General features: G+C 36.6%; 1 protein-coding gene across 2 annotated transcripts in view; it reads left to right on the top strand.

Moving 5' to 3' along the window:
* POLR3A (RNA polymerase III subunit A) overlaps nt 1-13,880 on the top strand; it is a 38,551-nt gene extending 24,671 nt beyond the window's left edge. For both annotated transcript variants that reach the window (XM_086466427.1, XM_086466428.1), the window contains 10 exons: nt 1,641-1,727; nt 1,813-1,895; nt 3,755-3,925; nt 4,530-4,623; nt 4,735-4,827; nt 5,282-5,446; nt 6,112-6,276; nt 6,599-6,730; nt 8,082-8,214; nt 11,870-13,880. In XM_086466427.1, coding sequence (XP_086322553.1) covers nt 1,641-1,727; nt 1,813-1,895; nt 3,755-3,925; nt 4,530-4,623; nt 4,735-4,827; nt 5,282-5,446; nt 6,112-6,276; nt 6,599-6,730; nt 8,082-8,214; nt 11,870-12,018 — 1,272 coding nt within the window. In that variant the 3' untranslated portion in view covers nt 12,019-13,880. The remainder of the gene's footprint in view (nt 1-1,640; nt 1,728-1,812; nt 1,896-3,754; nt 3,926-4,529; nt 4,624-4,734; nt 4,828-5,281; nt 5,447-6,111; nt 6,277-6,598; nt 6,731-8,081; nt 8,215-11,869) is intronic.
* Nucleotides 13,881-14,210: the final 330 nt, after the last annotated feature.

Genomic DNA, 14,210 nt, shown 5'->3' with positions numbered 1-14,210 from the left:
CACAAAGAAGCATCTTTCAAGATGGAATTAGTTTGAAATATCTCCTTAATGTTTTCTGGGTTTTTTGTTTGTTTGTTTGTTTTCCCCTCTAGATCAAATGTTCTGGGTGATCCTGCAATACTCTTTTTTTTTTTTTTTTTTTTTTTTTTAAATGCACCTGTAGTCAAAAAATTAACTTTTATAATACTACATTGCTGCTTAACACTTATTTTAGGAAATAAACCAAATTACCAATTTTATGCTAAGATTTCAGGGTCAAAAACCTTTAAAATGGCAAAATATTTCATTTGGGCATTAATATGACTTACTGCAGGGCAAAAGGGGCAGAAATGGATGCATGCATCCTGTTGTCATCCAAGTGGGGAAATAACACAAAGCATCCGTTCCAGCAGCACACTTCTGTTGTTGATTCTTTCATTTGAACTGTGTTCTAGTATTCACAGAAAATAATGTGCTGTCTGAAAATACCTTGAGTACCAGTAAAAATGTTATTTTGAGAATCTGAGGATTCTGTTACTATGTAATAGTATTGTTTTGATAACGATTTGGGAATTAGTTGTACAAAAAAAAAGTAATTTTCAGTGCCCAGCTACTGCAGTGGTTGGAAGGAGTCCAGTGCTGAGTGAAGAAGAGGTAACATTATATAATCGTCAAGGAAGGACTAATGGGGTGGGAATGGTTTAAGAGTACTCTAAAAATTAAACTCTTCATTCCTCCATCGAGGCTTTCTTAAGTCATTGTTGAAGTAGATGGCAAGGATTTCATCTTGCTTTTATATATTCTGGGTTTGATAAGACTGTATTACAGTAATGACTTGCACTGAGTCTGCTTTTATGGAGGAGTTTAATCGTGGACCTCATACTTCATGACTTCTGATGTACACATCTATATCCAAAGCATAATGTCCAAATGATGTTTCATAGACATGTTGGATATTTTCTGACAGTATTGTTTCATTTTATGTTCCACTAAAGACTGCTAGAACTACTTTTGGGTAAACCCAGTAAGAGAGTGAAAGGCTTGGGTACTACTGCATGTTAAATGCAATTATCTGCAAGACTTTTCCACAGCTTAGAGAAGTTATTTGAACTATGTTAAGTAAAGACTGTCGTGTATGAAATTTGAGGGGCTTTTCCCCCCCAGATAAAGCCCCTCTTAGATCTCTGAAATCTATCCAGCAGGTGTCCTGTCATCCCACAGTCTTTCTGCTTTGACTTATTTTGAATACTGAGAAATGAGTGAGAATGTGTTTGTGTCAGTATACAGAGAAAATAAGAAAAATATTAAATTTTTTTTTTGATGGTAGAATCCGTTTCAGTAAGTGATGGGTAGGAAGGAAGGATCAACCAAAGCCAAATCTCTGAAGTTTGTAGAGTGTGCTTAGGAAGGATGCTTTTATTCAGCATCAGCCATATTCCTCATGTACCACTATTAATTTGTGGTTACACAAGAGTGAATCTGGTTTGCTAAATTCTAGTGTATGCATGTGTCCTAAGTTTTGATGTTCCTCTGTTCATATTGTGCATTGTTAACTTATTATTGTACGCATTCCATTTGGAGCTCTAAGCAAATAACTTACTGCTGAAGACTTCAATATGAAGACCATGTCTTTGCTTACTGTTGTTTTAATATAATTTCAGGAAATTAAAAAATTCATCAGAGGTGTTTCTGAGAAGATAAAAAAAACTAGGGACAAGTATGGCATTAATGACAATGGCACAACAGAGGTAAATAGTTTCAAGGGGGTAATTGTGTAGTTATTTTAAATCTTCGTAAGCTATTGTTTTTCCAACTGTTCTAGTCTTTTTTCAGCCACGAGTTTTGTATCAGTTGGATAGGATTACTCCAACACAACTAGAGAAGTTTCTAGAGACTTGTAGGGACAAATACATGAGGTAAGTGTGTAGCCTGTTATTTTCCCTCCATTTATCCCCTCACCCCACCAGCCCACCCCCAGTTCAGTATTTATTGCTTTGTTTGCAAGCTAGGAGTGCATTTTGCTATTTTTACTGGATGAATGTTGATTCTGTTGTGAATGCAGTAGAAATGAAGAGTAAGAAACGGTTGGCCCCAATGATACGAACAGTGCAAGACAGAGGTAGAATGCCAAAAAAAAAAAAGCATTGCCATCTACAGGTACACTTAAGGCAGACATATTCTGTTCCTCCCCCTCTTGCAGGAGATTGTTCCAGACCTCCAAAGAGTCCACACAGAATAATGTCTGAATAGATCAGTTTCAAATCCATATGAATCTTGATGGTTACTCTTGATCTACACAGTCTGAAGAGTTACGTCACACTTTGTGCTACCATGTTCTTGAATCTGTTAGGCGCTTGTAGGAGCCTTTTGTAATTCTTGGTCTCTAACAGGATAGTGGTAGTGTGGATGTTCATCTCTTACTATCCATTAAGAGTTGTTTCGTTTACTTAGACTGCTTGTATTTGTTCATTGGCATGCAGCCGTTGGTGACATCTGCTTTGTGTCCTCACACTCACCTGCATCAATTGTTTACTAATATTTTTTTGTTTTGCTAGAAAATTCATGTATATGTTTAAATTCTTAACTATTTTAAAGCAATTACTACATTTCTGCTTTCAGTTATATGAGGGTTACTTACTTACGTTTGTCTTAAGTGTTCTTAAACATGAATTGCCTATTTTACTATAGTAGGTTGTTTTAGCATACTTTATTATGCTGGTCTGATAACTGAAAGATAGTACCCTTGGAAAGGGTCTAATTGATGATGAGTTTTGTTTTATAGACTTTTGTTACTTTACAATAGGTAAGATTTCAGCAATTGTTGAGTAGATACGACATGAATGTAAAGAGACCTCCAAATAACAGTGAAAAAAATAATGTCTATTTAAATAATTTTGTTTTACAGTCAGCCAGAAATAATTCCCATAGATGTTACAAGCTAAATCGCTGTTAGACAGCATTTTTACTTGGTAAGAGCTCGTCAAGGAAAACGCAAGAAGCTGCTACAAGTTAGATTGATTTAGGAAGCGGTGTTGTGCTTCAAGTTCAAAGGTTGTGTTTGCTCTAGAAAAGCAGATCACATTGCAGTCTGTGCAAGCTGAAGAATGCTAACTGCAGGATCTGAACAAAATTCTAGGAGAGAGTGTAAACCACCCCTCACACCTAATTTTAGATCGCATAGTGTAGTGGTCTTCATTTTTTGTCCTGTAAGGACAACCGGTTCTCAAGGCACGTACATCTTAGAAAGGGGCAGATGTGGGAATGAGCCCATTACACACATAACATGAAGGGGGGAATGGGTTATCAGTATAGGGCTTTTGAATAAGATGAAAACAAGAAGGCATTAATGTCTATTTTCTTTTTCTGGTTAAAAAGTAATCTGCATAACAATTTCTTAAAGACTTAATAAAGGTCTCCGTGCTTAAAAATATAAAGGGGCGTTTTGGAAATGTTAGTGTATGGGATTTCCCTGAATGGGAATCTACTGCTTGATGCTTAGGAGGAAGAGGACAAGCAGTTTCTGTTATAGATACTATACTGGATCTGTGGAATGCCAGTATAACAAGGCATCCTCTTGCCTTGCGTGAGATCAATGTCTTGAGTATTGGTGAGTTTTTACCCTCTCTCCTGTTCGTTTACTAAAAAAAAACCCCAAACAAATAAAAAACCAAAACAAAACCAAACAACTTCTCATATATTTACCAGTTCTTTCTGTGTATATATATATATATTTTTATTTTTATTTTTTTTTTTAATGAGAGCATTTCTTTATCAGGGCACAGATGGAACCTGGTTCTGCAGTAGGAGCTCTTTGTGCACAGAGTATTGGTGAGCCTGGCACACAGATGACTCTGAAGACTTTCCATTTTGCTGGTGTTGCTTCAATGAACATTACTTTGGGTGTACCAAGAATCAAAGAAATCATTAATGCTTCAAAGGCTATTAGGTACTAATGTTTTGGTTTGGTTTTTCCCTTTGCTTAATGAAATCTGATGGTTAAATTTGCAATATGCGATAACATTTCCCTGTTCTCAGTAATACACTGACAGCATTGAATCCATGGAATACTGAAACACAAAAAATCTAATACCTGGCCAACTAAGGGATACGTAGGGCCACGAAAGAGATAAGTTTTATTTTTCTGAAAATGAAATGAGGTAAAGTGATTACTTACTAAGTTTAATATTCTGTCAGGTGTCTCATATATTGTGAAATTTCCTCGTGTTTAGTGGTAGTTGAAGCATACCTTTTCCTAGGTATCCATGAAGCCATACTTAAATAATACTAGAATAGTGTACGCCACGAAAATAGTCACTAGTTTGTTGTGTTATAATCTTGTGTGTGTGTGTACTTGTTTTTACTAGCCTGAAGTACATGAACAATAATTTTCTTAAATGTACCTGGGGAAGCTGAGGAGTCTTTATCTTGCTAAATAGTACTCTAGATTATGAGATTGGTTCCATAAGGCAAGCTGTAATTCAGATTGCCATCTGTAGTCTAGCTGAGCAATTTCCTAACTATTTATTTTTTCCTGTGTTTATTCTTTGTAGCACCCCTATTATAACAGCACAGTTGGACAAAGATGATGATCCTGATTTTGCCCGTCTGGTTAAAGGAAGAATTGAGAAAACTTTATTAGGAGAGGTAGGAAAAACTATAATGGCCACTGCTTTAAATGTAAACATTAGCCAGCCAATTGCTATGGGGCATTTTAACCATTTTCAGATGCTCAGTATTTTATCCTTATCTCTTAAGATTTCAGAATATATTGAGGAAGTGTTTCTTCCAGATGACTGTTTCATCCTAGTGAAGCTGTCTTTAGAGCGCATTAGACTACTGAGATTAGAGGTGAGTTGTTCAGTTCTTATGCAGAATATGTCTTGGATAAGTTCCAAACGGTCTCTTAATCCTGTCTCAGAAACAGAAATCAGACCAGTGGAAGTTCAAAAAAGAAAGTGAACAAAAGATGTCCTGTGGCTACATTACGTTTGGATTTTTTTCCCCTTTTTTTTTTCCTTGTAAAGTGAGTAATTTTCCCTTTGTTGGAAGTAAGAGGACATACATTCCATTCTTGGTGTCTTGTTAAATATAAGGATGCCATTTCTGTCCATTAGATAGTATACAGGCTGGTACCCTCAGCACAGGATGGTATTTCATGCAACTTACAAGAGTAACAATTTTTGTTTATTTTTCTACGCTACACTTTTTTTATATTCTGTTGAAAGATTGCTGCATGTATTTTAGCAGATTTATATATGCTAAGAGGGATACCCTGATGTTTGCTGGCTGACTTTTGCCACAGGTAAATGCAGAGACGGTGCGCTACTCTATTTGCATATCTAAACTCAGAGTAAAGCCTGGGGATGTTGCTGTCCATGGAGAAGCAGTTGTATGTGTGACCCCTCGTGAAAACAGCAAGAGTTCAATGTATTATGTATTGCAGTCCCTGAAGGAGGAACTACCAAAAGTAAGAACAAAGACTGTCTCGTGCTTTTGTGACAAGTAATCAGTAATAATAATTTGGGGTACTATTATGGGAAGACAAAATAATTCTTGTCAGTGTTGACATGGTCTGAATCCATAACTTTTAAATTGCAATGCTGCTGCTTTACAGCTGAAACTCAGCCTCCATTACTGAACTTTATAAATGAAATTGAAGCCTTAATACTTTCTCTACAACATTTACTGAAGCATTCTGAGTGCAGCAGTTGTATGAAATAATTATATCTTCTTCCAGCTGCACGTAGAATTGAACCATGTGACAGTTATCTGGCATTTTTGCAGCTTTCTGCGAGGACACTGTCTAGTTGGGATTTTAAAAACCCTTATTATTGGCAGGATGCCCTTTCAGTTGTGTGGATCTACTACCATTCAGAGACCCAGGTCTGAGTGTGATGATATCTCGCATAAAACATAAAATATAGGTAGTGAGTAAGGTTTATAGTACAATGTGAATGTCACATTAGCACTAGTGTATTTAAGAGCAGGAGATCTTATTTCATATGTATTTGAATTGAGCATTTACTCCAAAGACTGGAGCTTCTAAATAGTTTTGAATGCTGATAAGGGTTACTCTTTTATACTGCATTACTGTACGCATCAAAGTTACTAGTCTTTTTTTGTTCTGTCAAGGTTGTAGTGCAAGGTATACCAGAGGTTTCACGAGCTGTCATTCATATTGATGATCAAAGTGGAAAGGAAAAATATAAACTTCTTGTTGAAGGTGATAACCTGCGAGCTGTTATGGCTACTCATGGAGTGAAAGGAACAAAGACATCCTCTAACAACACTTACGAGGTAATGTTCAAATGGGTATTGTGCGTTTTTTCCTTGTAGCATCTCTATTACAAGTGCTTGTTTGTCTTCAGATGCAGCAGTTGATCTCATCAAGCCTGATTTCACTAATACTTGTCAGAATGAATTAACACAACAGAATAATTTGACTGGCAGCACCATTCACTTCAAAGAAGCTTTTTCTATAAATATCTTCAAAATGGAGGAATACAAAAGGGTAGTAATGGAAATGGAGTATTATCTGACATCAGATGCTATTTGTGCCAGGGATATACTTGCTCCAAGCGTTTCATTCTTCATTAATCTAACATAATCTCTTGTGTAGGTAGAGAAGACACTAGGAATTGAAGCTGCTCGGACGACCATTATCAATGAGATTCAGTATACAATGGTGAACCATGGTATGAGCATTGATAGAAGACATGTTATGTTGCTGTCTGATCTAATGACTTACAAGGTTTGTACTATGCTTTTTTTAAAAGTTGTATTGGCCTGTTTATACAAATTAGTTTTACCATGTTTGAGAAGGATGGGTGAGCTAGGGAGGTGGGAATCAGTTGTAGGTTGAAAGAATTGTAAGTTGTACTGACCAAATACTGTTGTTTGTGTATCAAACTGTGCTTAATCTATCTTGCGGGTAGGGAGGACAAGGTCTATTTTGACTGAGAACAAGTTGATATAATGAGTAGGGAATCATAATTTCATATTGGAAATAGGAATCCTAAAAATTGTGGTATGGAAATCAACTGTTTGGGTAACCATGCATGCAATTTAAGGCTTGCTGTGCAGAAAACCACATGGGGTGTGGTTCGTAGCAGCTGCAATATTTGTAAGAGTCAAAGGATATAGACATTGCAAGTAGAGTCAGATTACGTTTAGAGTATGAACAGTCTTCCAGAACTTGCTGGTAGAAAATCATATCTGTTCTTTATTGATTGACTGTCTCTCCTTCACCTCTGATATTTTTTTTTTAGATTTGAGTACACTTAGTGAATTAATATTTTCCACTTTGCCTGCCAGAGTGCAAGGGTTTAATTTTGGGTAGAATAGATGAAGGAGTTCTGACTTCTCCTAAAACTGTAGGGCTTTGTTGTACTGAGCTGCAGCAGTCCCCAGGGCTGGCTGCGTGGAGCTGCAACACAATAATGGAACAGGGTATCAGAGTGCAGTGTTTTGCACTTGTTGGGCTCCTAGCGTGCATTCTTTTGTCTGTACTTTTGACTTGTGCTTCTGTGCAGTCTGTTATAATCAGGAAGTTTGTTAGAAGCAGAGGCAGAAATAAACCAAGTTAGTTTAAAAAGCTATCAACTTTTTTTCTGGAGAGTGAAAAAAACAGAGATTTAGTATCTTCTGTAATCTCCTGGCAGCTGAAATCAGACTTATAAGTAGACAATAGGCAGTAGGTTCAGCATAGTGCTCTCAGACCCCACTGCTGAGTTTGTAGCTCAGCAACTAGTTTATAATTGTGTGTGTTTTCTCATGGCCATGTTTCTTTCAGTCTTTTCAGAATTCTTTTAAAAAAAAAAAATTAAAAAAAAACTATTAGCCATTTATAACAGCTGCTGTTGTGTATGAATAATCACTTCTGATTCATTTAAATAATGATTAACTATTATTCAGGATGTTTAATTGTGAAGCAGCATATTATGACAATGCCATGTTGTTGATAGTAAGGCTTTTACTTGTTTCATGTGTTTGTTAGAATAAAAACTATGTTTCTGTTTTTCACTTGATTTGCTTCTTAAGCAAACATAACTGACCTCCAGCCACTATTGTGATAGTCTTTCTTTGGGTTTTTCCATCACAAGGGTGAAGTGCTGGGCATTACTAGATTTGGACTGGCAAAAATGAAGGAAAGTGTGTTGATGCTGGCTTCTTTTGAAAAGACTGCAGACCATCTCTTTGATGCTGCCTACTTTGGACAGAAGGATTCTGTTTGTGGTAGGTATTGCAAATTCTGTTGCAGTTTGTGATCCTTACCCAGCATCTGTAAACCTCTTCAAAGCATTGGATTTTTGCCTTTGTTAAGCTTTCTGTTTAGCTTATATTTCAAAAACTTCAGGTCTGAGGCTGATCCATACTTGATCCTAGAAGTTTGGTGGATGTTTCTCTAGTTCTAATCTCAATCGAAGATCTTGAAGTTAGTTGGACATTTGTTGTTATGTTTCTTAAAGTAGACTTCTAGTAATTTGGGTTTACTTCTCATCACATAGCTCAGTGCAATACCAGGAAACTTTTCCCGCTGTCGGTTCTGTTTTTTCGCTTTGGAAAATTTGTGTATCTTCAATGCCCTAAAGCTGATTAAGGAATCTAGTACCCCATTCAGTATTTAGGTTTCATTTTCATTGCTACCAAGTAGGAAGACATGTAAGTCTCAGGTAGCATAGGTGAATATCATACTGTGCATAATGATTGCTTATGTCATTTGTCAATTGTAACTAAAATAAACAGAAAGGCAAAGTTCTTGACCTCTTTGGTTAGTTCTAATGTAAATAGATAAAAATTGTGTTTGTTTTTTTTCTAATTAGAAGCCTTGATTATCAGTACTCCATTCATTAACTGAAGAGAGATCACTGTCCTGAGAAATTTCTTTTTAAATGTATCTGTTCTTCAGTTTTAAAGTTCAGTTTGTTAACATCCACCAACTCATCTTCTCACTGAATTCATGCAAGAATCTGATAAAAGTTTAGATGTATACATGCACATAAGTCCATGCGTGCAGACCTACATACAGCCAAACTGAAAATTCAAGTAGATGAGTTTTGTCATTCTGTTTGTCTCTTAATTTTGCAATTCTGCCATGTACTCTAATATGTGGAATTGAAATTCTTAATTTTTTTTAAACTCTTTTGCTCTGATTCCTCCCAGATTTTTTTCTCCTTTAAGCTACATACCTTTTGGAATGATTTGTGAATAAGTCTATGTAGTAGGTTAAGCAGAGAAAAGGAGAAGTCAAAACAGGTTTCACCCTCTTCCATCACCTGTTTATGTAAGGCCGACCATCCTGGAGCTTTAGCCGCTCATTTGGAGTTTCTGAGTGCTAATGAAGTATGAAAATATGAATGTATTATGTTAAGGTTTACTAGTTCTTATGTGTTTGTAGCTGGTCTTAAAAAGTGTAGTCAATTTTAAACAGTGCTTTGTGGACAGTATATTTTCTGAATTGCTGGAATCTGTTAGAAACCTTTAGAAACTAGTGTCCAGCATTCCAAGTGAGTGGGATTTTCTTTTTTTAAATTATTATTTGCCTCTGATTAAAGTGAGGATCCTATGACAGACGAATTCCATTCTGGACAGTAAGGAAAATAAAATGTTCTCTCAGAAGTCCCCTCTAAGCTGGTAAAATCTTGGTTTGAGTGATGTGGAAACCAAAGATCTTTTCATGTTGCCTTCTATATAAATGTTTTAGTTCAAATAAGGAAATGGAATGGACAAAACAGAAAATTGTTGTCTGTCTTCCAAGACAGAAGAGATGATACTGGCTTGCTTGTATGAAAGTGCTGTGCAGCTGCCTGACCTGGCCATCACTAGTTACCTCTGAATTGCTATGAGAACACACTCTTACACACTCAGGGTTTTGCATCTCCAGAGCAGGAAAAAATTGTAAACGTTGTCGAGAAAAATGAGTATGTACCCAAAATGAACTGTAGGTGCTGAACTGAATGGCCTCTCAAATCAGTGCTGCTGCTGAACGTGTGGGTGTAATTCTAGACCATGTGGCATTTGAATCCCTTTTTGTCTTGTAAGAAGCTTCACCCCCCAAGAAAATGGGGAACAGCTGATTCCTGCTTTACCTCATAAAGACAAGCAGTTTCTTCTGAGAATTGCTGGTGCCACCTTTCAGTGGGCAGAGTGGGTTGAAACTCGAGCAGAGGAGTACATCCAGTTCCAGCAGCATCCACTATAGAAGCAGGATCAGCAAGTGCAAGCCACTGCTTAAGAGATATAGTTGATCTACTTTTCTGTCCCCTTCCCAAAGAGTAGCCAACAGCACTCACCTCTAACTTAAGAGTGGGAACTGAAAGCTATGGATCAGTACTGAGACATTCATTTAGGAGGAGATGGTCTGGAAGGGAAGCGTCAAAAATAAACTTTGCAGTAAGAGCAGTACAACTGGCTTCATCTCTGCCTAACTCTTCCAGCTGAAAGTGAGAGCAGCCATTTATAGCTGTCTGCCAGATGCTTAGATCTGCACTGATTATAACTGGTAGTGTTGAAAGACATTGCACTGGAGGAGTCTTGGACGGTCATTAGAGCAGGGCATGCTGCCCTGACAGTTCTGCTGCCACCACCACCATCATCATCTTCACCTGTCCAATATGATGGTCATTGGCCTCTAGTAACATTAGTTCGAGCAGATATACAATTGGTCGTTGTAGTGGCATGTTCTGTCCAAACATTACCTGCTATACATGACTACTGTGACGTGCTGCAAACTACCACTTTGTCCATGAGGCAAAAGGGAGTTGGGGAGGAAGGGCTTCTGGTCATATATGTGGACGTATTGAAGAGAAGAAGGATTCCCAAAATCGAAATGCAGTTTCTGTGGTTCAGAGCTTGTCTTAGCTTGAAAAGTTACTGTGCAAAACCAGGTAAGTTTTATTCTGCTAGGTGTTAGAAAGGTATTTTCTTTATCCATTGTAACCTGCATGCTGTAGGAGCCTAAATAAACAGAGACTCCTAAGAATTTATTTTACACAAGATTTTTAAGTACTTAATGTTGGAAAATACATAGTTAGAAATGCAGCAATGGTCTAAGAACAAAAATACAGAATCTTCATTCATATACATTTAAATTGCCAATCAAGTTTTTCCAGAACTTTAAGCAAATTTATTTTCATCCTTTGGGCAGTCAAAGGTACAGCTATTTATTTTTATTTTCTTAAACATCTATCTGAAAGACAATATGCTTACACTCCTGAGAATGTCTGAAAGTGTCATTTGGATCATAACAGTACGCTGAGGGAAAAAAACCCACTGGTATCTGATGGATTCCTCTTCATGTGGAACGTTCTTTGGAAAAGTTGTATACATCAGTGGATCTGGAATATAAATGTGTCAGCACATCGCTGTGAAAATGTTATAGCTATCACAAATTATTGGGGCAGACTAAATCTTTAAATTCAAAACAATTACTTTTTGTATCATGAAAATGCTAAAAATGGTATAGCTGAAGTAGTGGTATGCCTCTTTGACTGGGAAGTTGCAGGGTTGTCAAGGGAACTTGGCCAGATTTGACTGAAGTCTTAGCACTGAGTCAGAGAATTAACATAAATTAACGTTGCCTTGCATCTCCTGCTGTTGGCACTGAGTGGAATGTGTCTTCTCCAAAACCAAATCTTCTGAAGCTCTTTCATTGCTAGAGAAGGTGTTTAGGTTAGGTTGAATTTCTCCTGTCTGGGATTTAAATAACGCAGAATAAATAACATACTGATCTGATGACAAAGAAATTTAACTTTATCTAGTGAAGAGGTCTTGGTCTTCACATGTGGGGTTCAAGGAGATTTTGTAGACAATGCATACAGAATAGGCAAATGACAATAGTTTTGTAAACTTTTACTCTTCAGATGTTCAACATGTTTGGTTTTTTCCCTAGGTGTGTCTGAGTGCATCATCATGGGAATTCCAATGAATATTGGCACGGGACTTTTTAAACTGTTGCACAAAGCAGACAAAGAATCAACCCCTCCCAGAAGACCTCTCATATTTGATAATAATGAATTTCATATTCCCATTGTTACATAGCACTTGGATGTAATAGAAGATACCAAAAAAGAAATAGCAAGAAAAGGTCATTTAAATTAAGTAATGTATTGTCAGTTCTGTGTCACAATAATTGTGAATTGGTAAGTGAAGTACTGTCAAAAGAATTCCCCAATTGTTTACCACCTGTTGTTGCTGCAGACCCCGAAAGGAGATGCTTCTCTGCACTAGAGAGTGGAAATAAAATTAAAGTGGATTTCAGCCGATAAAATTTTCTTTTTTATGTGCTAGAACTAGATCTTTGTGTTAATGTTAGCAGGTGGAAGTTGCTATTAACTCAGTATTAGACACGTGTATTCAGATGTGATTAATAAAAGCAAAACTGCAGGATAGTCCTGTGAGCTTGTGCAGGGTGCAGTTGGAAGTGGCCTTTCAGCAGGAGCTGCGGAGGTCAGTCTGTAACTGTTAAGAACAAAGACTTCAGAAAGCTTACAACTGAGTCTGATTCATTCATACTGAGTTAAACTTCACGAGTGCTGTTGAAAGTTCTTGGAATATTTGCTCTTGGCTTGTGGATTCCTTTTAATTGTGTTTCTTTTATCCCAAGTTATTATCCAGTAAATGGTTTTCCTTCTCAAGATTCTGCTTTGGGATGTACCTGCAAGAAGCTGCAGATTGTAAAGCTGTTACTAAATTCTGAGAAGACTGTTACAAGAACATTACAAATTAAATAGCTTTTCATATTATAGCAGTCCTTATACTGCTGGAATCTATGATTTAGAGCGGTCTTAGTTTTGGGGAAGTTTCATAATTGAGCAGGATCATCTGAACAACCTAGTTCCATTTTAATATATAAAGTAGAAATAGAAAGGGAAGCTGTTTTCATGCATTGCCGTGAAATAATTTGAAAGTATTTTAATCTTCAGCCCAATAGAGCAGTTTTCTGACTGAATATAGATTTTAAATTATTTCAGTGTAGTATGTTTAAATGTGCTCTGGTGCTATGGAGGGAATGTATCTCAGCATTTTCTTCTCAGCGTTGTTTGGATATTCAGTGTGCTCAGTCCATGGGTCAGGGTTGGAGAGAAACAAAACAGAGAAAAAAGCTACAGTTGTGCACTGATGAAGTAAAAGCAGGCTGGTGAATGATCTTCCATTTGAAAATGATTGAGTTTGTGCTAAAGTTTGTTTTCGTGTAGCAACTGATAGAAAAGCGTAAGTCTGCATTCAGAGAATGTAAATTTGTTGTTTTAAGTCTTAAGGTGTAACTGTGTGTATTTTTTAAATCATCCTCCATGCAGAAAAGACCTGATGTGAAAGTGAACAAAGCTATTCTCAAATTATTTTGTTTTTTCAATGTGATACTAAGATACACTTCTGCCTAGATTTTGGCAGGGTAAAGATAAAGACTGAGAATGTAATGCGTTTATTATCTGTTCTAAAAGCCATATGTATTTTGCAATCTCCCTTTTAACAATAGAAATTTCAGAATAAATTTTAATTTTCTTTTTGATCTCAGTGAGATTGCCACTTACTGATTTGTCTGTGTAGAAGTCTAACTCCATTTCTTTTTAAAGATGTAAGTATAAGATGGGTAGGGGCCAAATGGAGAGAAAGCCCATATGCCTTTCCTGTGGATAAGTACTTTATTTGATCATGTTCAAAAGGCCATGGGAAATTCTAATGCAAATGCTTGATAGTTTTGTGAATAAAGGTTCTTCTGAAGATGTAGATGAGTGGAGGTGGTATTGAAATGAGTAACGACCTCTATTTTGTAAATATAGTGAAATGCAGCTATTTAAATGGTGGTTTTACTCTCTTGTATGTCTTAAAAATATTCAGTACATTACATCTGTTATCATTGTCTTTAATATGACAATAAAAAGAGGCAGACGTAAAGAAAATGTAAACCTTGTGTTTGTTTATTGATGCATTATATTTGTGCATAATTAGTTTATGAATATCCTGACCTCCATCTCCCTCATTTGCTTAGGTAAGACAGTTGAGAATTACGGAGCTCGAATCGCAGGTATTTGCAACACAAATGAATATGTAATATAAAGCTAGTCTTGCTTAAATTGCAAGCAGGCTACGCATTTCATAATTGTTTTGTCCAAAAATAGATTGTTTACAAGAACTCTGAATTAGTAATTATTGTTTGGGCTTTCTGTACAGTCAGTAAAGTAATTAGCTGTTGGATTTCACTCATAAGCAGCTTTTTTTTAACGGTCCGT

This window comes from Leptosomus discolor, chromosome 6 (genome assembly GCF_034619465.1).
Source record: "Leptosomus discolor isolate bLepDis1 chromosome 6, bLepDis1.hap2, whole genome shotgun sequence".
NCBI lineage: Eukaryota > Metazoa > Chordata > Aves > Leptosomiformes > Leptosomidae > Leptosomus > Leptosomus discolor.
This window is presented reverse-complemented; position numbering and strand designations above follow the sequence as displayed.